General features: G+C 45.0%; 1 protein-coding gene across 2 annotated transcripts; it reads right to left on the bottom strand.

Annotated features, from left to right (window-relative positions):
- Positions 1–1,607: 1,607 nt before the first annotated feature.
- On the bottom strand, positions 1,608–17,981 carry LOC144735554 (tumor necrosis factor receptor superfamily member 1A-like). Of its 2 annotated transcripts, XM_078617995.1 has the most exons (9): positions 17,503–17,963; positions 15,025–15,235; positions 10,211–10,313; positions 9,199–9,324; positions 6,916–6,964; positions 6,578–6,681; positions 5,491–5,581; positions 5,146–5,213; positions 1,608–4,466 (listed from the first exon to the last, which is right to left on the bottom strand). In XM_078617995.1, the coding sequence occupies exons 2-9, from the start codon at positions 15,049–15,051 to the stop codon at positions 4,255–4,257; spliced, it is 780 nt and encodes a 259-aa protein (XP_078474121.1). In that variant the 5' UTR covers positions 15,052–15,235; positions 17,503–17,963; the 3' UTR covers positions 1,608–4,254. The 2 variants fall into 2 exon arrangements, with proteins under 2 accessions (XP_078474121.1, XP_078474122.1); XM_078617996.1 differs by lacking the exon at positions 5,491–5,581 and having other exon boundaries at positions 17,503–17,981.
- Between the last annotated feature and the right edge of the window lie 8,067 nt (positions 17,982–26,048).

Below are 26,048 nucleotides of genomic sequence, written 5' to 3'. Positions count from 1 at the left end.
GGGGGATAAGATGTCAAAGGTCACAGAGCGCCTGCGTGTCTGTCTGTTGCACCGTACGTAGCCAACCGCGCTAATCGGAGGTGCGGGGGAAGGACAACGAACTAAAAACTCAAATCAGTTTTAAAGAAATGAGATTTCAATCTAGATTTAGGCGGTTACTTGCCCACGCCATTGCGTCGGGCAGATTTAACCCGTTGCAGTCTGCGTTCCGGAAGTTCCACAGCAGTGAGACGGCGCTACTGAAGATCACCGATGACCTCTACAAGGTCACGGATGACCTCTACAAGATCACGGATGACCGGTGCTCCGCAAGATTGGTTGGACTCGATCTCTCAGCCTCCTTCTACACCATCGACCATGAGACACTCATCGGGCGGCTAAGGTCAAGGTTCGGTGTGTCGGGTACGACACTGGAGTGGATTAAGTCATACCTAGACGGTCGATCACAGTTCATCAAACTGGGTGACGAAAATAAGTATTGGTTTTCCCCTTTCTGGCAATTAAACAGGTGTTAAGACGTTCTAACAAATGTTCCAACACCCAACATAAACTCTTTGCAAGGAATCATGTCTGCATTAACTACACATACGTGTCGTGACCATGCTCTGATAATATATTATTATCAGAGCATGTTTTTGTTTGCATGTTCAGCACAAGTGCTGTGTGGTCAATGCAGTAACTTTATTCCTTGCAAAATGTTTCTGTTTGGTGTTTGAACATCTTAACACCGTTTAATTACCAGAAAGGATAAAACGTATTCTTACATGGGTGACGAACAGTCATCGCCTACATATATACACACACATATGTAAGAAACTATTCCATAAATCAAGTGCCGAACCAGGAGATGAAAATCGAACCAGCAACCTCCGATTTGCAATCTCAAATCGTTAACGACTACACCATGCCAAAATCCCAATAGTTAGACAAATATCAGCCAATAATAGCCTTTATTGGTTAATGCGTTGGACATAAATACAATGCGTTGATTTGTATGATAATTCACCTTAAAATTCCAACCAAAGTATTCATTGGATTGTAATACCAGCCAAAACGTATCATAAAATAAGTGATTTTTTTTTCTACAGTAATGTCTATGTCGTATATCTTAGCTAGTAATATCAAACTTGTACAATGTTTTCTGATCGTCGTAATGATACATTCGAGCCTCGTGCTAAAGTACACATCTGCACTTACACAAAACGCTGACTTAGGGTTGCCCCTAGCAAGCCAAATACGCTTGCTTATCGATGGGAGTTTATTTCACATTAATGACGTATTCATTTTGTTTACAAAAAAATCCAAAAAGAAGACAACAAACACGAAGAGAGTGGCCGCACTGCGGCGCACAAAACAAACAGTAGATGAGTAGCGGCTGTCTCAACAGCAAACAAGGAAAGCACCTTCGCAACACGGGCTGAGGAAACTCCAAAGTAGCGTGTGGCAAGACAAGCCAGAGACTGCACAGTCACTGCTGCAGAATCGGCGAAGGAAATACTTGTTTAGTATTTGTGTATCCGTTATGTTTTTTAAGAGAGTACAAGCTTTGAAATATACAAGTTTTTACCGCTGGATGAAGCTGGGTACTTCCTGCTAGTGATATATAGTTTTATTATTGCAACCAGATTTAATTACACAATGGTTCTGGCGTGCTGAATTCCCCCATCACGTTAAATAGCATCATAATCTTGCCTTTGCCTAAGAGGGTTTAAATTCAGAACTACAATCATGTTTTACAGGCTCGATTGAAGTACATCAAAAAAGTTATCGAGACAAAAACAACTATCACGTGAAGAATCACATATATTGCAAGTTAAAATCAATGTACTCATTGTTTTTTTCGGTAAAGTCACGTATGTAGAAATAAAATGTAACTAAATAAATTAAAATAAATCACGACGTTTCGAACGCAACACAAGCGATCATCATCAGGTGGAAATGGGGCAAAACACAGCAAGGGAACACACAGGGGGACACCAATCACACAGCCCACACAGAGAACGGTAAACTGCACGGAGGCCAACAACAACAACAAGATGGGATACGAGAACTCAACAAACCTTAGAAACATGTGATGCAAAACCAGTCGGCCAACAACACAGTCAGACACTAACCTGGTTGACCACGTATTTCCAAAGACTGCTAAATTTCGTATTCAACTTCTGGGCTGAACATACCAACGTAGACAGAATGAACAGATACGAGGTACAAGGTAGCAGAGATACATACAAAGAGGAAAACGCAGTGAAAGATGCTTGGAGCAGCACAGAGGGACACAACCAGAGTAACACCTCATCAAGAGACATACACACATGGAGAGGCACAAACAGAAAGACGCCTGGAGGGATAACGTACAGGGACATATATAAAAGTTAAAACGTAAATTCCCTTCAGCACGAACCGGTTCAGGAAGATTGATTCTAAATCGATTACAGCACAACATTATAAATGAGACGATGAAAAAACAATAAACAGTAGTAGTAGTAGGGTTTTACCCTTTTAAACTGGTACAAAACTGACACCTTTATTCAAGGCATCATGTTTGCAATGCCTTGAATAAAGGTGTCAGTTTTGTACCAGTTTAAAAGGGTAAAAACCTACTACTATATTTTGCCACTGGTAAAAGAGATCTCATAACATTAAACAGATGTAGATTGATGATCATGTTAATGTGAAAAGACATGGATATGTGGTGTCAAATGCAAATGGCGTGATAAAGAATTGACAGCTTTGCATAAAATAGTGATTTCGATGGGAGAGTAACCGTGGGGATTTTTGAAGAGATGGAATTCCAGATGTTTGTGGCTTTAACATAGAAAAATGCTCACAGTTTATACTGAGTTTGATTCTCTGTGCAAGTCTAGGGGTCTCCATGTGAGTATAAGTCACTGTGTGAGTCTCTGGGTCTCCGTGAGTCCAAGGGTATCTGTGTAAGTCGTTGGGCCTATGTGCGAGTCTATGGGTCTCTGTGTGATTCTGTGTCTGTGTGAGTATATGGGTCTCGATGCAAGTTTGGGGCTACATGTAAGTATGTCTGTGTGAGTCTATTGTTCTCTGTCTGAGTCTATGTGTTTCTGCGTGAGTCGCTGTGTGAGTCTATGGGTCTCCATGTGAGTAAATGAGTCTATGTCAGTCAGGGTCTAGAGTCTTTGTGAGTATATAGATCTCTATGCGAGCAAATGCGAATCCATGGGTCTCTCTTGCGAGTCTATGGGAGTCTATGGGTCTCTGTGTGAGTAAATGGATGTCTGTGTGAGTCTCTGGGTGTTTGGTCTTTGGTACAGTGCACGTTAGTGCTGTGACGTATCTAAGAGTTGACGAATTTGTTCCTGAATAAACGCTTTGTGTAGGTCAGTGAAATACATACAAACATACTGTTTTATCAGAAAATGGGATCTATATTGAAAAATAAGGTTATTAATGACAAGTAGAATCAAAATACCGCAGTGTTACGTATCGTCCCGTTCTTCTTTATGGATGTAAAATGAGACCCCACAAAGCGAACCAAAAGCAACAGAAACATATTTTTCCCCAGAAGGAAAAGATTATGGACAGACAAGATGAGAAAAGAACGTTCGATTTCATGGACATTTCCATAAAAAAAAACCGAAGAGATCTTTTGACTGGGGACGTTACAGGCACCACAAAGAACCCGTGGAAGGCTGCGGACAAAGTTGCACCAAGAATGTGAACAATTTACAATTTGGAATGCATCTGGGAGAATCTCTTGCAAAGTTCTTGAGTATAAATATAATGGGCAGAGCTAAATGTAAGGAAGGTCACGATCGCTGATGTCTTGGGTTATGCGCGCGTGTGTGTTGTGTGTTAAAGGTGAACTTGACCCAATGAGTCTCTCCAAGTTGAAAGTCAAAAACCCGGTCCAGAGTTGTCTCGTATTGAACCAATGCTGCTGAAGTTATGCACACCCAGAAGGCCGTGCAGCTGATGGGACATAGAACACAAATGCTCGCGAATTTATCTGCAGGGAAAAAATTGTAAAGGATACTATTTTGTGTGCTGATCTATTTGTTACTTATATTCTCCACAACAATGCTAATGCGTATTGTGTTAGCTGATGATGATAACCTTACAGGAAGCCAGATGTATCTCAGTGTTCACGCCTCTTAACAGGTCTCATGTATTGAGTCCTTTATAAACACGAGGATGGGTCTGACAAAAGGGCTGATATCCGTTTGTCTCAGATTCATTTCCACTGTACACACTCACATGATGATGTATTCAATGTTATCTCAATCATTCAGATTCAGCATTGACTGAAGTTCGCCTGGGCGTTGCTGGGTTGCTAAGGAGCCTTGGGTGGAATACTTCTCCATGGAACTGGAGCTGCTCGGAGGGGCATCCATTTGTTGAACGGAAGCACGACGGCACCATCAGCACCATCAGCACAGTAATCCCGAGGAGGATGCACCCTGCTACTGCAGCTATCGCTGCAGATACATCTGGGCCTGGTTAACAACACACACATTGATTAAGAACATGTTCATCATCCCTTTTTGTTATTAAGCCACTGCCGTGTGCACATAAAATCATACCGCTGCATAGGCCTCGGCAAGGTAAGGTAATTTACCCTTTTTACCGGGTAAAAGGGTAAAAGTAAAGGGTAAAGGTGTCGACATGCCAAGGGGTAAGGTAAAAGGTAGGGTAAAGGTAGCTCGGAAGAATTACCTGGTAGGGTAAAGGTAGCGTGAAGTATTACCCGAAAAAACCTAAGAATATAAGTATACAAAGTTTGCAGTCGATACCACATTAGGAAGTGGGTAAAAATTGAGTTGCAAGATTTCAGGATACAACGACGACAACAACAACAATGACAACAACAGACAGTGAGTTAATAGAAAGCGTGTAAAATTGGAATCATCGAGAGTATTCTATATTAATAAAGTGCTCTACCTAGCATTTACCGTTATAAACCTGGTTGATGTGTAGTTCCCTAGTAATTACCCTGTAATCGGGTAATTTGTATGGGGTAAGGGTAAAGGGTAGGGTAAAGGTAAGCTCGTTGCTTTTTACCTTTTACCTTACCTGCTGAAGGGTAAAAGGTAGGGTAGAGTGATTGTATTGTGGTAAGGTAAAAGGTAGGGTAAAGGTAGGCTCGTTGTTTTTACCTTTTAACTTTTACCTTACCTTGCCGAGGCCTACCGCTGCAGACGGCGTCGCTGGCGTTCGTGCACGGAGACTGCTCTCGTTCACAGCTTCACAAAGACACGGACACACGCGCACGGCCAACAGTTTCAGAAGATGTGTTAAAGATAATTTCACCGTCACCACGAAGTGGCGGTGACATCTCGAGGGCGACTTTGAATTCTTCGCCGCAATCTGTGACCACGGAGAGTAGCAGAGGTGGTGCAGACCCCCAACCAAAGTCTTTTTACGGGTGACTCCGTTAGTCCACCTTTCACCTTTTTACCACGGCGTGCGGTTAGCACGGGGGAACGAGAGACGTTGCAAAGTGTTCTGCACTGGACCCACCGTGTGCAATTTTGGCAGGAGGACCCGGGATGGTTACTAAACGTGCCTGGAGGACAGTCAGTGCACGTGGTGATGAAATCGGTAAAGGAACCTGGAGGGTGGGTAGAAAAGTGAGACGGTGTTAACTCAGACCATCGTCTCTACATTTTGTATTTTTTTAGTTTACCAGGTAAGGCTCACTGAGCTACTATATCGCTGTTTTTCAGAAGTGACCTGGCTATCATGAACGAAAGCTCAACGTTAACTACCTTGCCCGGTACACAGGAGGTCGTGAGTTCGATCCCGACCCTGATACCCGCTGTATGTTTGGAGTTTCCATGTTCTCCCCATGGTAGAGTGGATTTTTCTCCAGGTCCTCCATTTTTTTCTTCCACATTTAGAATCAATGTGCGTTTAGAGTATTTGGCTGTTATAAATTTCCACATAAGCCACTTTTATGGGATATTATTTGTGGCCAGGTCTACGAGGTCTACCAGTATAACTCGGAGCAGATGTGGAATTGTAGAAAATATGGAAAGACTTTTAAGTGTCTGGGATTGAAGATCACAGTCAGCATAGCGTGCTTATTCGTAAGTTGAATATCCAGGAAAATGCATAAACGTTTGAAGACCTCAAGAAAAATTATGGCGACGAGGCCCCTTTGTCTGCATAACTACACACCACTGCTCACCCAAGAGGCCTTGATCAGCAAGATATTAAAGCATCTCTGGTAAGTTTTGTCTAATTATTTGTATTTATACTCTTTGGTTCTTTCAGTAAACTCACGTAGGTATAAAATAAAATGTATCATTAGTATTTTTCATTAGTTAAAATATGTTAACTTATAATAATATGGATTTTTGTACATTTCATGATATTTAATCATGCATTTTCCCCCAGACATGTCGGCCAGGAATGCGACCCCTGATTGTAACATGGGAAATTATAGTTTGCTTTCTGAAATAATTTCGAGTTAAGTAGCATTTCCCAGGAACGCATCCCTTACGTATAGCGGGGGGATTCAAGTATTGTGCTTGTACCACATTCGTGACATGAGCATGCTGTTATGGTGAACCGATGAGGACGGTGATGAAGATTGATTTCTCACATTCGTTCAGAGTCTCCATGCCCGTTGGGCATTTTGGGCAACACCAGAACAAGGTTCCATCCTTTGCAAATTTCGTGATGTTCTTGTCCTTCTCACAGCCACACCTGCGGCGAGTTAAAGACACACATACAACCCAGGGTTTCTGAGTACCGAACGGTTTCGATACTTCTATAAACTGCGTAGGCTGATAAGATGGCATGTACATCTTCTATTAGCGAGCACCTATCAAGGGCGGCACGGCATATTATAGCTACACACACGCAACAAAAACGCGCGCTCACACACATGCATGCACATATATGTTCTCACAAAATTATAATTTATGATCTTACACGTACCTTGTGTTCCGAGTAGGTGTGCAGTTCTCTATCGTCACCTGGTGAAACCCTACAAACGACACAGACATCTTTTAAAGGTTTTTTTCTTCAAACATAGCGTGTAAGTTTAAGATGAATAATTAATTTATTGGGCTAGTTTGACCTGGTAAAATGTCAATTAGAGTTATGCTTGTTCCACCAACAGGACACAGCCAAACAGGCCAAATTGTCATCTGGGGCACGAATACCAAAGGAATTACGCAAATTCTAAAAATTGTGAGTCAACCATCACTCTGACACGGTTGCACATGTGGCACAGAGTGTTAAGTAGGGGTCTGAAATAAGCCCCCGCCCCCCCACCTCATAAGAAAAGTCACATCAGGGTGCAATAAATGTCATGCCTCGGTACGATGGCTGGTTAATAGTCTAAAGGATTTGACTCGGATAGGAAATTCAATGCTGTGGCTCCGCCCCTACCCCCTGCACGCTCGCACAATCCGTAGCCCCGCCCCTGTGCTGGTGTGACGCCATCAGTGTCAGAGAGGGAGCGATGGCGGCCGCCCGTGTGCTGTAGCACGTGGGCTAAGGGCCGAGAGTGGAGTACTCCTCTGTACACGTGCCGTGTATTTGAGTCAATGCAAGGGTATATACATCAAGTCTAGTAACTATAGCTATGGTGTAAAGATCAGTGGGACAAGATTAGAATCTGTTATCGAGGGAGTTGCTAAGAAAATTAACAGATGTATGAACACGCTGACAAGATGGCGTCCGTAATGTTACAAAGTCTTTAAACACATTGCTGATTTAATGCACACTTCAGGATTGAGAGGAACGTAGCTAGAGACCTTAGAGTATTCGCAAGACTCGTTTGTGATTATAGCTCTGGTCTACCGTACAGAATAGAATAAAATGCTGTAATTAACGTGATTCTTGATATAAATAATATAAATAATGCACCTTTAATACTGCTAATTTGTTAAAGTAAATACATCGTCTTTATGAGGCACACTACAACTGTATTAAATGCTTTTGAGATGCTGTGACCAGACCCATTAACGACTTCTGAATCACTTTTTTGGAAGAATATTATGTACGTGGTGTTTATATTCTTAATTAACGAGTAATTAGTACAATACATGTCGCTTTAATATGGTTGTTGAGCGATGTATGGTACTGTATCTGATTGCAATCGATGGATAATGTTAAAGAGTCTATCTAGTTCACGGAGATGGTCATTATGCTGAGTTATTATGAGAGTTAGCAGTAGTCCCAAACAAAACTTTGATTAGCGCATCCTGTTGGGCTCATCTAGAGGAATAGATTGCTGTATCGTTCGCCTTCAACAGACATAAAATGACGCCGCAACGCAGTTTATGTGAGAGCCGGGGGCTTTTGGGACCCCGGGGTCCCGCCATGAGGTTAATATATTGTATTTATTTATTTTAAATGTTGATTGTCCAAACTCCACTCATGACTGTGACCACCAGGGGCGATAGTGAAGCCAGTTTCAGAGAGCAAGCAGTGGCAGTGAGACGCGAGTGGGCTGAGTGCTGGGCGTGGCTTTCTGCTATAGGGCAGGTTTCGAGTTGGAGCAGGAGAATAAAAGAAGGGACTCTACCCCTGGGGAAGTCTTCACGTCCATCGTTATGTGCATGGCAACCTCCGAGTTCACTTAAAAACTAATTTTCCTGGGTCTTTCGGTAAAGTCACGTGGATAGGTTCAAAGATAGGTTTAAAGAAAATATTATTTTCTTTCAACCTATCTACGTGACTTTACCGAAAGACCCAAGAATATGAATTCCTGCAGTCACAAAAGCTTTAAGTCAAAATTTTACAAACTCGTTCTAAAGTAATGCTCAGCCACTGGACCGGACATGTATGCTCTGTAGTTCGGAAGTGCTACACATGGCAGGAGAGTTCAACGTGTTTGTATTGTTTGTGACTGTTGTGCGCGTTTGTAGTTGTTTGAACAATTGTGTGCGTTTGTATTGTTTGTGGTTGCTGGTGTTGTCTTTGTAGTTGTGATAGAACGGTTGCATGTGCGTGTGTAGTTTATGGCACAATTTTTGTGTTGTACGATTCTGGTTGAGTGCTTTATGGTTGTGGTGGTGTGGCTTGAGTGGTTGTTAACATCATTCCAAATTACATTTTTAAAAAGCGTATGACGTTCACAACATTGCCTTCTAGTTTAGCATCAACTCTGGTACCCCAACAAAGTTAATATTACTTATAACCATTTGATAGACTATTGTAAACGTAATAACATGGCGTGTGTTAAACTCGGATTAACTATTGTAAAATCACCTGAAATGCAGCGCGTGCAGTACTCGCATCTGGGGTAGATGTTGTACTCCGAGTTGAAGGTGCCCTCAGGGCATGGCTGGCAGCCAGTCGGCGAGTCCGCGGTGCACCAGGCGGATCGAAAGTGTCCTGTCACCCAATCACGAACACAGACACTCATGTAAAATGACGTCTGTTAGCTCCTGTTTATTTTTACAACTTGGTACACTGTGCAAGGCCACTCGACGGGTAGCAACGATTCGCTACCTATGGTGTGAAAACTGTTCAACACGCATACCAAGATTACTCTTTGCTTCTTTTGGTAAAGTCACGTAGGTAGAAAAAATAATAGATCACGACGTTTCGATCGCAACACAAGCAATCGTCATCAGGTGGGACAACTACAGTAAGAAAAAGCTGCTGAAATAGGCATACAAGATTTTTCACACCAATTTCAAAGTAGGGTACCCATGTTAATCTGAGCCTACAGAAAACTAGCATTAGTCAACAAAAACGTCAATGTCCACAGCACATAAATGCAATCGCATCATAAGACGCAATACAATAATAAATGAATAAAAATGAACATTAGAGCGTGTTGAGGTTAATGCGTTGATGTTGGAGGTGTTCAACATGCAGAAAGAGACATTGGGGAAGGAGGGCATGTCCAGAAGATTTGAAGTATAAAGGGCCGACGGTAGTGTTAGATGGGCTGCCATTCATTAGGCCGTGGCCAGGAAGTGTTTAAACATACTAGGGTTTCACGAAAAATGCTTACTGACAATGCAGTCGAAGTTTTAACTCCGAGAAATATGAGGGTTTTGGCACCGAGCACGAAGGGGAGAACATTTTACGTGAGAGGGAGAGAAATGCAATTTGGAAATTGGCCACTCAAGCATTGGTGTGTACCACAGTTAATGGTCATGTAGCATTGATGATTCCCCCACCTCCATTTATCACTGTTGGCTATGTACAGAGCGAAAGAAGTGCAATATTCATGATCGGTTTTGTTTCCACAATCATTTTGATTTCTTACCAGGAGGACACTGATCACAGCAGAGGCCATTCACTTCATATTGCGTGGAGAGATTGCAAAATCCTTGTGCCGTATGCACGACTCCAATCAAGACACACAACACCTGGTTTGAGAGCACACAACGCGTACACGCATACATAAACATGAATGGTGGTGACATCACCATGGTGCATGTGCCAGGCCAGGTGCACTTTGGGGCCACGGGAATTGTCAAAGTCTCGCTGACAGGAGGTCACAGGCCAGACCTAGGTGCCATGGGTTGACTGAGATGATTGGAAGATGCACCAGCCGCCTGGCGCTCTGCTCTATGTGCGCGTCACTTCTCTGCCTTCCGTTGTTGTTGGATGGCGACTGCCTCCAACTGCCCAGCAGCTTCCTTCACGAACTTCCTGTTCCACAGAAGCTTATTTTGACACCGCTGGTACCAGTCTTCGGCAAGTTAACTCAGCTCCACATCCTCCAGTGGCGCATCAGTCCATCTCTTCTCTAGCCCGTGTCGTGCCCGTTTAGCCCCCTCTATTTGGCTAAACAAAAGTTGCTTTGGCATGCGGTAGCTGGGCATGCGGGCTACATGACCCAGCCAATCCAGCGTGGTTGAACCCAGGATGGATCGTTGGTAGACTTGCCTGAATGTTTCTAACGGCACAGATGTTCCATTAGAGCGGTCCACGTTTTGCAAACATAGAGAAGGGAGGGCATGTACAGTGAGGGAAAAAAGTATTTGATCCCCTTTTGATTTTGTACGTTTGCCCACTGACAAAGAAATGATCAGTCTATAATTTTAATGGTAGGTTTATTTGAACAGTGAGAGACAGAATAACAACAACAAAATCCAGAAAAACGCATGTCAAAAATGTTATACATTCATTTGCATTTTAATTAGGGAAATAAGTATTTGACCTCCTCTCAGTCAGAAAGATTTCTGGCTCCCAGGTGTCTTTTATACAGGTAACGAGCTGAGATTAGGAGCACACTCTTAAATGGAGTGCTCCTAATCTCAGCTTGTTACTTGTATAAAAGACACCTGTTCACAGAAGAAATCAATCATATTCCAAACTCTCCACCATGGCCAAGACCAAAGAGCTCTCCAAGGATGTCAGGGACAAGATTGTAGACTGGAATGGGCTACAAGACCATCGCCAAGCAGCTTGGTGAGAAGGTGACAACAGTTGGTGCGATTATTCGCAAATGGAAGAAACACAAAAGAACTGTCAATCTCCCTCGGCCTGGGCTCCATGCAAGATCTCACCTCGTGGAGTTGCAATGATCATGAGAACGGTGAGGAATCAGCCCAGAACTACACTGGAGGATCTTGTCAATGATCTCAAGGCACCTGGGACCATAGTCACCAAGAAAACAGTTGGTAACACACTACGCCGTAAAGGACTGAAATCCTGCAGCGCCCGCAAGGTCCCCCTGCTCAAGAAAGCACATATACATGCCCGTCTGAAGTTTGCCAATGAACAACTGAATGATTCAGAGGACAACTGGGTGAAAGTGTTGTTGTTAGATGAGACCAAAATGGAGCTCTTTGGCATCAACTCAACTCGCCGTGTTTGGAGGAGGAGGAATGCTGCCTATGACCCCAAGAACACCATCCCCACCGTCAAACATGGAGGTGGAAACATTATGCTTTGGGGGTGTTTTTCTGCTAAGGGGACAGGACAACTTCACCGCATCAAAGGGACGATGGACGGGGCCATGTACCGTCAAATCTTGGGTGAGAACCTCCTTCCCTCAGCCAGGGCATTGAAAATGGGTAGTGGATGGGTATTCCAGCATGACAATGACCCAAAACACACGGCCAAGGCAACAAAGGAGTGGTTCAAGAAGAAGCACATTAAGGTCCTGGAGTGACCTAGCCAGTCTCCAGACCTTAATCCCATGGAAAATCTATGGAGGGAGCTGCAGGTTCGGGTTGCCAAACGTCAGCCTCGAAACCTTAATGACTTGGAGAAGATCTGCAAAGAGGAGTGGGACAAAATCCCTCCTGAGATGTGTGCAAGCCTGGTGGCCAACTACAAGAAACGTCTGACCTCTGTGATTGCCAATAAGGGTTTTGCCACCAAGTACTAAGTCATGTTTTGCAGAGGGGTCAAATACTTATTTCCCTCATTAAAATGCAAATCAATTTATTACATTTTTGACATGCGTTTTTCTGGATTTTGTTGTTGTTATTCTGTCTCTCACTGTTCAAATAAACCTACCATTAAAATTATAGACTGATCATTTCTTCGTCAGTGGGAAAACGTAAAAAATCAGCAGGGGATCAAATACTTTTTCCCCTCAGTGTATGTGGCCTAGAAGACACGAAGCTTCATATGGTGCAACAGATCAGGTAGTTTCCATGCGGCATTACGCAGCCAATGAAAAGATAATGCCACCCGACTTATTCGTAGTGAGCCCTCTTTTGTCAAACTGTAGCTGGTCATATGCACACTGCCCAGGTATGGAAAACGTGTACAAAGACAAAGATCCCCCGTTATAGCCTTAACACACTGTTAAGGCAAATGCTGTTAGCAAGCATCTATGATGTCCGGAACATCACCACGCCCAGCTGCCTTTGTCTCCCTAGTGGTGATGCTTACAAATTACACCAGGTACTTATTTGAGGCTTAGTTGACCTGGGTGAGACCCAGGACCAGCTCTGATCATCTTTACTCGTGTTGACCATGAGCGGGAATCGAACCAGGGTTGCCAGGTTCGTAGTGCAGCGCGCTAACCACTACACACACGTACACACACGTGTGTAGTGTGCACGCAGACATGAACACATACATTTTCTCTGCCTGGCGATGTCGACACCACAACATTACAAATCGATAAGGCAAATGTGTTAAGTCGTTTGGTCAAAGTTTGAACGTGGAAGAGATGCTGGTCGATGGTCGAGACTAACGATGGAGTGGCTGCCAAAGGAGGGGAACGGGCGCTTGGGAGGTCATCCGTCACCGTGGAGATGGAGGAGTGACATTAGCTCGAGTGGCTGTTGAACGAACATTTTTATCACCCCGGGAACATCCTATCGGGCGTGTTGCCTCATTTGGCTGATATTTCTACCAACGTTTTATTTTACCAGGTACAGCCCACTGAGCTGTATAGCTCTTTTCAAGAAGCCACCTAGCTTTCACAGATGATAGTTAAAGAACGTGGCTTACCGTGTGGACATTAATTGCGGCCTAATAATTTAAATGCACGTTGATTTTGAATGTGGAGGGGAAAAACCGGAGGACCCAGAGAAAAATCCACGTGACTACCATGGAGAGAGAGAGACACGCAAACTCCAAATATACAGCAGGTGTGACGATCGGGAACGAACCCATGACCTAACTTCAAATAAAAAAACTCAACTTTTTATTTATTTTATATAAAAGTCAAAAATTGCGTGTGGGTTTGTGTGTGGGTTTGTGTGTGATTGCGCGCTTGGTTCTCCAACGGTGGACTTTACGTGAAAAAGAAATAGCCAGGTACCACGCTGTAAGCCCCGCGATGAGCAAGCGATATTCCTTTTTCACATCCATCAACTTAAAATGAGTTTAATTAGCGATTTAGTGCGATTTTAGTGCGCTACCCTTTTATTTATTTATTTAGGATGCGTGCACGACGATACCAAATCGCACGCCTTCGGTGAGAGTGAGGGGGACATTTTCTTTCAAGTTAAAAATGCTATAACAATACATTAAATGCTGACGTTAATTTTTCCCTGTGTGATGTCCCTCCCACCCCGATGCATGCAGTTATTACTACTATACAGTCGCTAGATGCTACCATTATAGGCCGTAGATATTACTGCAGAGCGGCCGGGGAGATCGTGGCTGGGGGGGGGGGGTAGCAGCCCAGCCCCAGCCTGCCAAGGTGTCACCTCGGCCGGCTGGACAGATCTAGGCGAGGCCGGAGGCTCTCTATGGGACTGGGCCTCACCATGCCACTCTGTCAGGTGAGTACTTTGTGCTATACAGTCGATAAATACTGCTATAGAGTCAGCATGTACTACTCTAGTGATAGCAGGTACCAGCACAGTCGGTATGCACTGATGTAATCATAGCAGGTACCACCACAGTCAGTATGCACTGCTGTAATCATAGCAGGTACCACCACAGTATACACTGCAGTGAAAGCAGGTACCTTACTCTTAGTCTTTTTCGGTAAAGTCACATAGGTAAATAAATGAAATTAAAATTAATAAAATAATAAAAATCACGACGTTTCAGAGGCAACACAAGTCTCCGTTATCAGGTGGGACCGTCACAGCCAGATTTGCTGTATCAAGTGACCTACGTGACTTTACCGAAAAAACTAAGAGTATGAATCCTTGCAGTCACGAAAGCTTCCAATCTAAAGCAGGTACCACCACAGTATGCACTGCTGTAATCATAGCAGGTACCACCACAGTCAGTACGCACTGCTGTTAGATTTTTAAGAGTAGTTTTGAAATATTTTTAAAACCCGGGCAACGCCGGTTACTTCCCACTAGTTTACTTATATGGCTCTTTTTCTGAAGCAACCTGGCCACAAATGATCGCTCAACGAAGTGGCTTACCATCGCGTGGAAATATAAAGTGGCCAAATAATCTAAACGCACGTCGATTCTATGGAGGGGAAAACTGGAGGTCCCAGAGAAATATCCACGTGACCACCAGGGGGTGTGGTGGGGGAGAGACAAACTCCAAATATACAGCAGGCGTCAGTCAGTCACGGTCGGGGTAGAATCCAAGACCTCCGGCTGTCCAGGCGAACGAGATAACATCTCACCACCGCGGCGCCCCAGACCTTCGCCTAGAGCAGCAGCAAAATGTTAATTCTGGTTGTATACTCACAACAACGTGGACGGCGACAAACGACATTTTGACTTGATAATTCGGTCCTGGATGACACACGCTTGTTCCTTGGAAATAGTGCCGTAAGTGCCAAGGTAGAAGAACAGTTGGCTTCTGTAACTTGCTGTTTGGATCACGTCCTGCTTAATCTCAGCATGATGATTATCTTGCTCATTTGCTCGACAAAAATTCATTATAGTATTTAATCGATCTGGGCACACAAAAAAGAAACGGAACAAAAATCTCAATGATAAAACATTGTAGCCTGTTGGGGTGTGTACACATGTGATCTGCGAATGTGTATACACGTGTGTGTGTGTACACGTGTGTGTGTGTACACGTGTGTGTGTGTGTACACGTGTGTGTGTGTGGGAAGGGGAGTGGTTAGCGCGCCGCGCTATGAACCCAGCGACCAGAGTTCGATTCCCACTCACGGGAAACAGCACCGGTGACGATTATCTGAACCGGTCTTGGGCATCCCCTAGGTCGACTCAGCCTTAAATGAGTACCTGGTGCGATGTGTAAACATCGCCACTAGGGAGACATGGCCGGGTGTGGTGCTGGCCACCCACCCCCTCGTGTGCCGTGCCGGCCTTCATAGGTGCTCGCTAACAGCACTGGATAGGTACGATGCAATAGAAATTCAACATACGTACAAACGATGGGACGGAGAGTCTTACAGGAGGGCCTACAACACAGCCTAAGGCCTCGTTAGCCTGTGGGTTAATCTTGTCCAGCGTTTGTCTTTGCTGTGTAAGTCTGGCACAGCAAGCAAGGTGACTTAAGGGCAATAACAACAACAACGACCATTCACCACTAAGTGTTGGTGACGTCACCACGCTTGTGCCAGGCTATGTGCACTTTGGGGCAATAGCTTTTTAAGCTAAGTTGCTCTTGTTGGTTCTTTCGGTAAAGTCGCCACGTAGAAGGGGTTGGAAGGGGGGGGGGTGCGCCAACCCAGCCTAAATAGACGCCCCACGCGTGGTGGTGTTTCATTTAGACGCTGTCGCCTCGACAGACCTGGTCTTCACCTGAGGACGGCTGCTTGTGTTGTGGCCGAAACGTCGTGAGAATTATTTTATTATTTTTTATTATTTTATTACTTCCCTTCTACGTGGCGACTTTACCGAAAGAACCAAGAAGATGAATCCCTGCAGTCACGAAAGTTTTAAATCGAAACTTAGCTGCTCTGTTCCTCTTTGCTGACGACAATACCTTGTCAACAAAGTTGTTAGTTTTATTTGAGTCAACATTGACTGAGTGACGGTAACTACGACTGCCCAACAAGACCAAATATATCATGAGTCACGATCAAGCCACTTCTGGATGAAATTCTCCAAAAAAGGCATCGCCATCTCCAGATCCTACGATCTGGGGCCGTTCATAAATGACGTCACGCACCGAGGGGGGGAGGGGGGTCAGCCATTTGTGACGATGTGTGACGAGGGGGGGTTTGGAAATGTGACATCACGTCAAAATACGCAACGTTGAATATATATTGATTCAATAGATCTGTTATAACAACAACTAATTTTAATTAATTTTCGTTATTAGCTATTTGATTATTTACATTTACTAAGGTCACCTTTTATTGATTCCATGAAGGAGCATTTTGCTTCTCCATGGGAGAATGGAAAAGCATAAATTTTGTAAATTTTTAGAATGATTGTTATTAAACATTTTGTCTAATTATTCTACCAGGGCTTTTCATTCTGCGCAATGAATATATGATTGTTATAATTGTACTCGCCATTTTTGTTCAGGTTTTCCCCTTTCTGGCAATAAAACAGGCGTTAAAATACGCTTGGGTTCTTTCGGTAAAGTCACGTAGGTATAAAATATAAAATATACCTACGTGACTTTACCGAAAGAACCAAAGAGTATGGATTCCTGCAGTCACGAAAGCTTCAAAGCAAAGCGTTAAAATGTTCAAACACCAAACAGAAACCTTTCGTAAGGAATCATGTCTGCATTAACCACACACGGTACTTGTTATGTACGTATGTTGAACTTATTTCGCCCCATACATCGTCAACCGTGCTGATCGGAGGTTACATCAGCAAAGCAAACAGGCAGACAATACAGTACACAATATTTTTGTCCCTTTACATAATAAATACAAGTACACATCCGACGCGCCAAACGGTCTTTTGGGAGCGCGTAATTCCAGCAGCATTGGTTCAACACAAGCAAACTATGGATCGGTTTCGACATTTAGTTTCTCATCAGGATAGTCAAGCTTGCTTGAACCAATGTTGGATAAATTCCATATGGTTAAAGGCACGTCATATGGATTTCCAGTTACTCATTTCTCAATGACATTTGCTGGCCTACTTTCAATCAACAACATCAATTACTATACCACCGGTCCTCCAAGGGTAACTTATTACACTCCCTAATAGTTAACGTGACTCTATGACAATTAAACGCGCAAGTGGCAATGGCTATACAAGCACGGGGGTTCATGGTCGCTCTTACCTTGTGAGGTTCAAAATAATTTGGTAGTCACCAACATCTATGTTCAGCGTTCGTGTTGTACACCTACGTGGTGTCTTTATTATAGGAGGCAAGGGTCTTCGAAGAAAACAACAACAGCAGCAGCTGTTCGCCAACAAGAATCAGCGATGTCACCACTGCGCTTGTGCCAGGCTAGGTCCACACTTTGAGAAGGCTCGCCGACAGGAGGTCACGCGACAGACCCCAAGTGTTGTGAGTTGACTTGACTCGGAAGACTCCAGATTCACCACCCGTGCCTCGCTACTTACTTACAACAATGACGTCGGATCTAAGCTACGAGAGGACGCGTTGCAGCGCTTTACGAATCTTGCGAGTCTGTGGGGTCTTAGCCAAGTGTCTAAGCAACTGTAGGACCACATTAGCTCGTCGATGCTTTTATATAGAGACGTGTTGATGACGGGAACCGAAAAAAAGCCACATTCCGAGGTGCACACTTGTGAACAATCGGTCGCACCCTGAACAAACATGCGTTGAGTGGAGGTATGGCAGAGTCAGTGAGGCTCCCTGAGGGGGTGAAAAAATCTAAACTGGGTGCATAAGTGGAGTGGGTGAATAGGTGAGTGAGTGGATAGGTGAGTGTGTGGGTGGGTGCGTAGGTAAGTAGTTAGTTGTGTGGGCGAGTAGGTGGGCGATTGGGTAGGTGAGTGAGTGGGTGAGTAGGTGAGTGAGTAGGTGGGTGAGTGGGTGTGTAAGTAGGTGAGTGGGTGGGTTAGTAGGTGAGTGGGTGGGTGAGTAGGTGAGTGAGTGGGTGGGTCAATGGATAGGTGAGTGAGTGATTGGTTGAGTGGATAGGTGAGTGGGTAGGTTAGTAGTTGAGTCAGTATATGAGTGGGTTGGTGAGTGGTTGGGTGGGTGAGTGGATGGATAGGTGAATGAGTGGGTGGGTGAGTGATTGTGTGGGTGAAGGGATAGTTGAGTGAATGGGTGGGTGAGTAGTTAAGTGAGTGGGTGAGTAGTTGAGTGAGTTGGTGGGTTAGTGGGTGGGTGGTTGAGTAAGTGAGTGGGTGGGTGGGTCAGTGGATGGATAGGTGAATGAGTGGGTGGATGAGTAGGTGAGTGGGTGTGTGAGTTGGTGAGTGGGTGGGTGGATTGGTGAGTGAGTGGGCGGTTGAGTAGGTGAGTCGGTGGGTGAGTGGATCAGTAATTGGGTGGGTGAGTAGGTGAGTGGGTGGGTGAGTGGGTAGGTGAGTGAGTCAGTAGGTGAGTGAGTGGGTGGCTGAAGGGATAGGTGAGTGAATGGGTGAGTGAGTAGTTAAGTGAGTGGGTGAGTAGGTGAGTGAGTAGGTGGGTGAGTGGGTGGGTGGGTGAGTAGGTGAGTGGGTGGGTAGATAGGTAAGTGGGTGGGTGAGTAGGTGAGTGGGTGGGTGCATAGGTCAGTGAGTGCGCGAGTGGGTGGGTGAGTGGACAGGTGAGTGGTAGGATGCGTAGGTAAGTAGGCGGGTGAGTAGGCGAGTAGGTGGGTGATTGGGTAGGTGAGTGAGTGGGTGAGTAGGCGAGTGAGTGAGTGGGTAAGTGAGTGAGGGGGTAGGTGAGTGAGTGGGTGGGTGAGTGGATAGGTGAGTGAATGGGTGGGTCAAGGGGTAGGTGAGTGGGTGGGTAAGTAGGCGAGTGGGTGGATGAGTAGGTGAGTGAGTGGGTGGGTGAGTGGGTAAAGGGGTGAGTGAGTGGGGTTGTTGGGTGGGTGATTGGATAGGTGAGTGAGTGGGTGGGTGAGTAGGTGAGTGGGTGGGTGAGTAGGTTAGTGGGTGAGTGGGTTTGTGGGTGAGTGGGTGAGTCAATGGATAGGTGAGTGAGTGGGTGGGTGATTGGTTGGTGGGTTGAGTGGATAGGTGAGTGGGTAGGTTAGTAGTTGAGTGAGTAGATGAGTGGTTGGGTGGGTGAGTGGATGGATCGGTGAATGAGTAGGTGGATGGATAGGTGAATGAGTGGGTGGATGAGTAGGTGAGTGGGTGAGTGGGTGGGCGAGTAGATGAGTGGGTCGGCGAGTAGATGAGTGGGTGCATGAGTAGGTGAGCGAGTGGGTGAGTGAGTGGGTAGGTGAGTGAGTGGGTAAGGGGTGGGTGAGTAGGTGAGTGGGTGGGTGAGTAGGTGGGTAGTTGGGAGAGTGGGTAGTTGATTGAGTGGGTGGCATGGATATGTTTACCATATCTATCCGATAGATATAATTGCTCAACCCGAGCTATTAATACTTTGATAAGTGCATTCCCTTTGTACTGTTTATCTTTGGGCGTTCTCTCGGCTAACATTGGTGGTGAGACAAGGCCATGAAGAAGGATGTCTCTGGTGTAGCCCAATCAGTTTCAAAGACAATGCGTATATTATAAGAGCATGTTTGTATGTCTTCATGTTTTGCCACAAGTGTGTGTGGTTAATGCAGACTTGATGATGCCTGGCAATAGGTGTGTGTCTATTTTTTGTTTGAACATCTTAACATCTGTTTAATTTCCTGCAAGGTTAAAACATATTATTTATTTTTATAACGTTGATACTGGCAACAAGGTCTTAGATAGGAATAGAGGTTTCACTAATACTGACTAAGATTGTTTTACATGTATTATAATATTCGAATTAAAGCAGTCGCACATAATGATACTGGGTTTCTCCAGTGAAATGAGTCCGTGGTCTGAGCCAAGACTTTAGTAACCACTCAGAAAAACTTGGCATTAAACTTATACCTGCAAAATTAAGCGCAGGAATTCAAACAAAGTTGAGTTGTATCTTTTGGCAAGACTGCTTGCTAGAGTTTGCCGAAGATGCGTAATCGCAACACCTTTTTAGATGAGATTTGTGTTCATGGAGCACTTCACATGAAAACAAAGTCAACCAGCACCATGAACACCCTACACACTGCACCATGAACACCCTACACACTGCACCATGAACACCCTGCACCATGAACACCCTACACACTGCACCATGAACACCCTACACACTGCACCATGAACACCCTGCACCATGAACACCCTACACACTGCACCATGAACACCCTGCACCATGAACACCCTACACACTGCACCATGAACACCCTACACACTGCACCATGAACACCCTACACACTGCACTATGAACACACTACACACTGCACCATGAACACCTTACACACTGCACCATGAACACCCTACACACTGCACCATGAACACCCTACACACTGCACCATGAACATCCCTACACGCTGCACCATGAACACCCTACACGCTGCACCATGAACATCCTACACACTGCACCATGAACACCCTACACACTGCACCATGAACACCCTACACCCTGCACCATGAACACCCTACACACTGCACCATGAACACCCTACACACTGCACCATGAACACACTACACACTGCACCATGAACACCCTACACACTGCACCATGAACACCCTACATACTGCACCATGAACACCCTACACGCTACACCATGAACACCCTACACACTGCACCATGAACACCCTACACGCTGCACCATGAACACCCTACACACTGCACCATGAACACCCTACACACTGCACCATGAACACCCTACACCCTGCACCATGAACACCCTACACCCTGCACCATGAACACCCTACACACTGCACCATGAACACCCTACACGCTGCACCATGAACACTATACAAACCAGGTAGCTTCCGCAGGCGAGTCTGGCTAAAAACTATAGGTGATCTTGAGAACAATAACCAGGTTACGTGCTCTCTTGAATGCACAAAGCCAGAAATGACATCTGTCAGACATCTGCGATGACAGCACAAACAAAGATGTACCATCACCCAGGTTCTATCGACTGCTGGATGAAGGACTCCTCAAGCCATTTCCACCTGTCGCGATCTATCGGGATGGGGTGCGTGCGCACGATCCCAGCCTCGTTATAGTGATCCCAGTCGGCTCTGGCCAGGGTACACTTTGGTAATCGCTTTGACAGAATCACGGGGGATGTTGATGCCGATGCGAGTGATGATGGGCCTGTGGTGCGTGAAGTGTGCCTCCCACTTTGGTTGTAGTTGCGTTGCCAGCGAGCAGAGTGTAAAGTTGGTTTGCTGCTTGGGATCGAAAATTACGTGCAGATATTCAGCGGACATCCAGTCAGTGAGGTCTTCACCGTCGGCCTGAACTAGTGCACAGCCCCACATTTTATGGTGGGTGTTAAGGTTTTTCCGGTAAAGTCACGTAGGTAAAAAATAATAATTAAAAGGTAATAAAAGTAATAATGGAAATAAAATAAAATAATAAATCACATTTATGATTCATAAATCACATTTATGATTTATTATTTTATTTTATTTCCATTAATACTTTTATTAACTTTTAATTAATTTTTTTTACCTACGTGACTTTACCTGAAAAACCTAACAGTATGAATCCTTGCAGTCACGAAAGCTTCAAATTTAGGGTGTTAAGGTCACCAACGTATAGTGCTGTGATTGGTCCACTTGGGAGCCCTGGCTTTGGCCATGTTGAATTCGGGGCTTTGTACACGTTTGGTGATGTGCAGCTCCCCTATTTTGATGCTGGTGGTGTCGGTGGTTTATTTTTCAATTGGCGTGATGGCGTAGACATTGCTATGAAAAACACGTGCTTTGCCTGGGGCAGGACAAGTCACCAAAACATACCATGGCTGGTTGTGAAGATTCATGATGGAATGGTGGCAGTCAAGGGTGGAGCACGCTTGAGATGACGTTCATCAATAGCTTCCTCGTTTGTTTGCCCTTGGCATATATTGCCACAGACTTGAATACCACGCGTAAATGTAGGGTGCCACGGTGGCTAGGAGATGTTAACTACCTCACGAGGTATACAGGAGGTCGTGGGTTCGATCCCGACCCTGACGCCTGCTGCTGTATATTTGGAGTTTGCATTTTCTCCCCGTGGTCACGTGGAATTTTTCTCCGGGTCCTCCGATTTTTCTCTCCACATTTAGAAGCATGCGTTTAAAGTATCTGGCTGCAATACATTTCCACATGATAAGCCACTTCGTTGAGCTATTGTTGGTGATGGCCAGGTCTCGATTTAAAGCTTTCGTGACTGCAGGGATTCATCTTCTTGGTTCTTTCGGTAAAGTCACGTAGAAGGGAAATAATAAAATAATAAAAATAAAACATAATAAATTTTCGATTTAAAGCTTTCGTGACTGCAGGGATTCATCTTCTTGGTTCTTTCGGTAAAGTCACGTAGAAGGGAAGTAATTAAATAATACAAATTATTAAACATAATAAAATAATTCTCACGACGTTTCGGCCACAACGCAAGCAGCCGTCCTCAGGTGACAAAAGTGTTAAAATGTTAAAACACCAAACTGAAACCTTTAACATGGAATTATGTCTGCATTAACCACAATACTTGTGGTCAGAATGCAAACAAAAAGCATCCTCTGATAATATATGCATTGTCTTTGAAACTGATTGGTCCACACCAGAGACAGCTTTCTTTTGACCCTCGTCTCAAAACGGTGTTAAACCAGAGGACACCAAAAGGCACAAAATGGTAAAGTAGGTCCCATGAGGTAATCTTCCTCCTTGCCCCTTAGTTTGGCACATAGATGCTCTAGAGCGGCAATTTTTTTTACAATGTAATGGTCCATTCCTGCAGTGTTGGGGGAGTGTGCTTTTTCCTGTTGGCTATAATTGGGCGTTTTGCAATAACATTGAAAATGTGGAAATGTGTATTTGCCTCCCTGAAAAGGCCTTGAGGGTTTCACCCCCAACAGTGACGTTTCTGGTGATGTTGAGATGCTTGTTTCTGTGAATGTGGTTAAAGGTGCAAAGTGATCGTTCGAAAAAAAAAACGTATTAATACCTGGACATTCTAAAAAGGCATTGTCTGTATGTTTGAGGGGTGTTGGGGGGGGGCATCGTGGGCATTTGGGAGGGGATGTTGTTTAGTCGAATTTGGCTCTTTGGTTTGTTAAGTAATAGTCATGAAGACAACTTTACTTCGGTTTCTATGAAGCGAACAGTTTATCGTTTAAGTTAAAATGTGTCCCTGTTTGCTCACAGAACCGGTTTAGGAGGGTCAGGCGAGCCACATACAAAATGGCTTCTCTCCACAGCCACGAGCCCAGGGGGCAATTACAACAATTGCCAGGGGGGGCGTTAGAGAACTGAAACCTGTCACGAAGTCGAAGCTACTTCTCTTATTGTGAACTTTATTAATGGATTGTTTGTACTAAGCTTGAAGCGTTTGGCCCAAGAATGAATTCCGCAACCTGCGGTGGATTGAAGGTCACGACTGACATCAGTGCCGATTGATGACTGAACCGGTCCTGGCAACCCCCTTCACCAACCCGCACTGGGTGTGATCAGGCGAGGCGTTCATCTAAGTAGTGAATTGATAAAGAGCCGTATATGTTAATCGTGTATTGACAATTGCTAACTCGGTCTATCAGATCGCCTGCTTGTGTTCTCGTCCGTACTGTGTCTAGCCACCACACCTGCAGGTCACGAACACTTTCTTTCCTCACACTGCTCGACTTCGGAATTCCTGTCGTCTCTTTTCGCAGGTTCCAATAAATACCCTTGCGGCTTGTTGCTGACCAATCGGGGTTAGGGTGCAGCACAGTGATTCCTTGGCTGATGTCACTGCTGTAAGAATTCCCTTCATTAGAAGAAGAGGGTGCCCCGTACAGAGGGTCAGGGGCCGTCCATAAATGACGTCACGCACCTAGGGGGGTCAGACATTTGTGACGATGTGTGACGAGGGGGGGGTTGTTTGGGAAATGTGACGTCACGTAAAAAAATGCGCAACTTTTAATAAACATAGACTTGTTATAACAACACTAATTGTTATAATAACACTCCTACAACATCAGAGTGCAGCCACATTAAATACGCACTACAATGACAATAGTTTAAAGCGATTTGAAGCACGTTTTATTTTCAAAATGTAAATATGGTTTTGGGAGGGGGGGGGCAGAGCTTTGTGACGTCATATTTGAGGGGGGGGTCTGACTTTTTGTGACCCCGTGTGACGTCATTTATGGACGACCCCTCACTCGAGACTCGAGTGAGGGTATTCTGGTCTCCAACTCCACACTGGTCAGGCAACTCAACCTTGGTGGGTACGTGACAATGACCCTGGAGGGGCATACGTGAGGCTTGAAGGTTAAGGGCTTTCGCCGTAAGTTTATTAAAGATAGTACAATAACACAAGAGTATACAACTCCCAGGGGCTAGGGGTCCTACACTGAGTCCTGGTCCCAGCCCGGCTAGCTCTGGTCTCTCTCTCTCTCTCGTGTCGGATCGGGGACTCTGCCAACTCCACCCACCGGAGAGAGAGCACCTCTATCGGCTACCAACGGCTTCTCCTCACACTCTCCACTCGACCCCTCTCTCTCTACCCCTGGTTCCCTCTTCACCATTCTTACTCTACGCGTTCCCACAGTGACCCCGCCATCGTCACGAGGTCTCCCTTAAATACTCTGAGACATGACGTCATCGAGCCGCCCAGCGCGCATGACGTCACTTCCCCATTTTACTCCTCTACAAATGTGTGAAATTATATCATACATGGGAATCATTGGTGAATAAATCACGAGTTAATCTGGCAAAAGATGTAACATTTAAAACCATATGGTAATCTAGAACTATATAAAATACCTTTCTAAATAATGTCATTTCCAAGTGTAATTAGCGAGCATGGAGAGATTGCATCATGCATGCAGAGCGTACGTTGTATTATTTTTTTAATTGCTTGCAGTTACGAGCTAATTTGGATACTTCACAAAATGGAAAATGGAACCTTATGGCAGGACCCCGGGGTCCCATAAGCCCCCGGCTCTCGCATAAACTATGTTGCGACGTCATTTTATGTCTGTTGAAGGCGAACGACACGGCAATCTATTCCTCTCGACGAGCTCTACACGATTCGCTAATCAAAGTTTCAAAGTTTTGTTGATGACTACGGCAATTTTGGCAACGACGGGTGCTTGGTGAATGATCCGCGCCAGGTGGGTTGCGGCGTTCGTCCATGTGGTGAGATGGAGTCGCCAAAAATAAAAAAAATTACGATTTTTACTTCCGTTCATACGGGACCCCGGGGTCCCGCCATTAGGTTCATTATTTCTGAAAATATTTACATTCATTATTCATATATTTATTTCTCAACCATGTTGGGTCAGGCCGGAGGGTGGGGGGGGCTGCTACTCGGTTGAAACACGTTTCAACAAGGGTCCTCGTGGGTCCACACGAGTCCCCGTGGTTCTGCGTTGTTCTGGGTGGGTTTGTAAGTAGGGGGCACAGGTGGTGCATCGGCCAGTCATCTCAGTCGACCTGTGGCAGAGGTCGCAACCGGGTACCCGATACCCGTACCCTACCCGATACCCGGCTACCCGTACCCGGCCGGGTACGGGTAGCCGTTTGTGACCCTGGTGCGGCCGGGTACGGGTACGGGTTAGGCCGTGAGTCACTGGTGAGTAACTGTTTGTCACTCATTTCCAAACGTCTTGTCTCTTCTCACAATTCAAGTTCCTAGAATCAACCCACCCGCGCCTGCAACATGGCTTCATCCCAGAGGTCGCAATCAGG

The sequence above is a fragment of the Lampetra planeri genome, chromosome 55 (genome assembly GCF_965212315.1).
Source record: "Lampetra planeri chromosome 55, kcLamPlan1.2.h2, whole genome shotgun sequence".
In the NCBI taxonomy this organism is placed as follows: domain Eukaryota; kingdom Metazoa; phylum Chordata; class Hyperoartia; order Petromyzontiformes; family Petromyzontidae; genus Lampetra; species Lampetra planeri.
The sequence above is the reverse complement of the archived record's forward strand: the minus strand, read 5'-3'. Positions and strand labels throughout refer to the sequence as shown.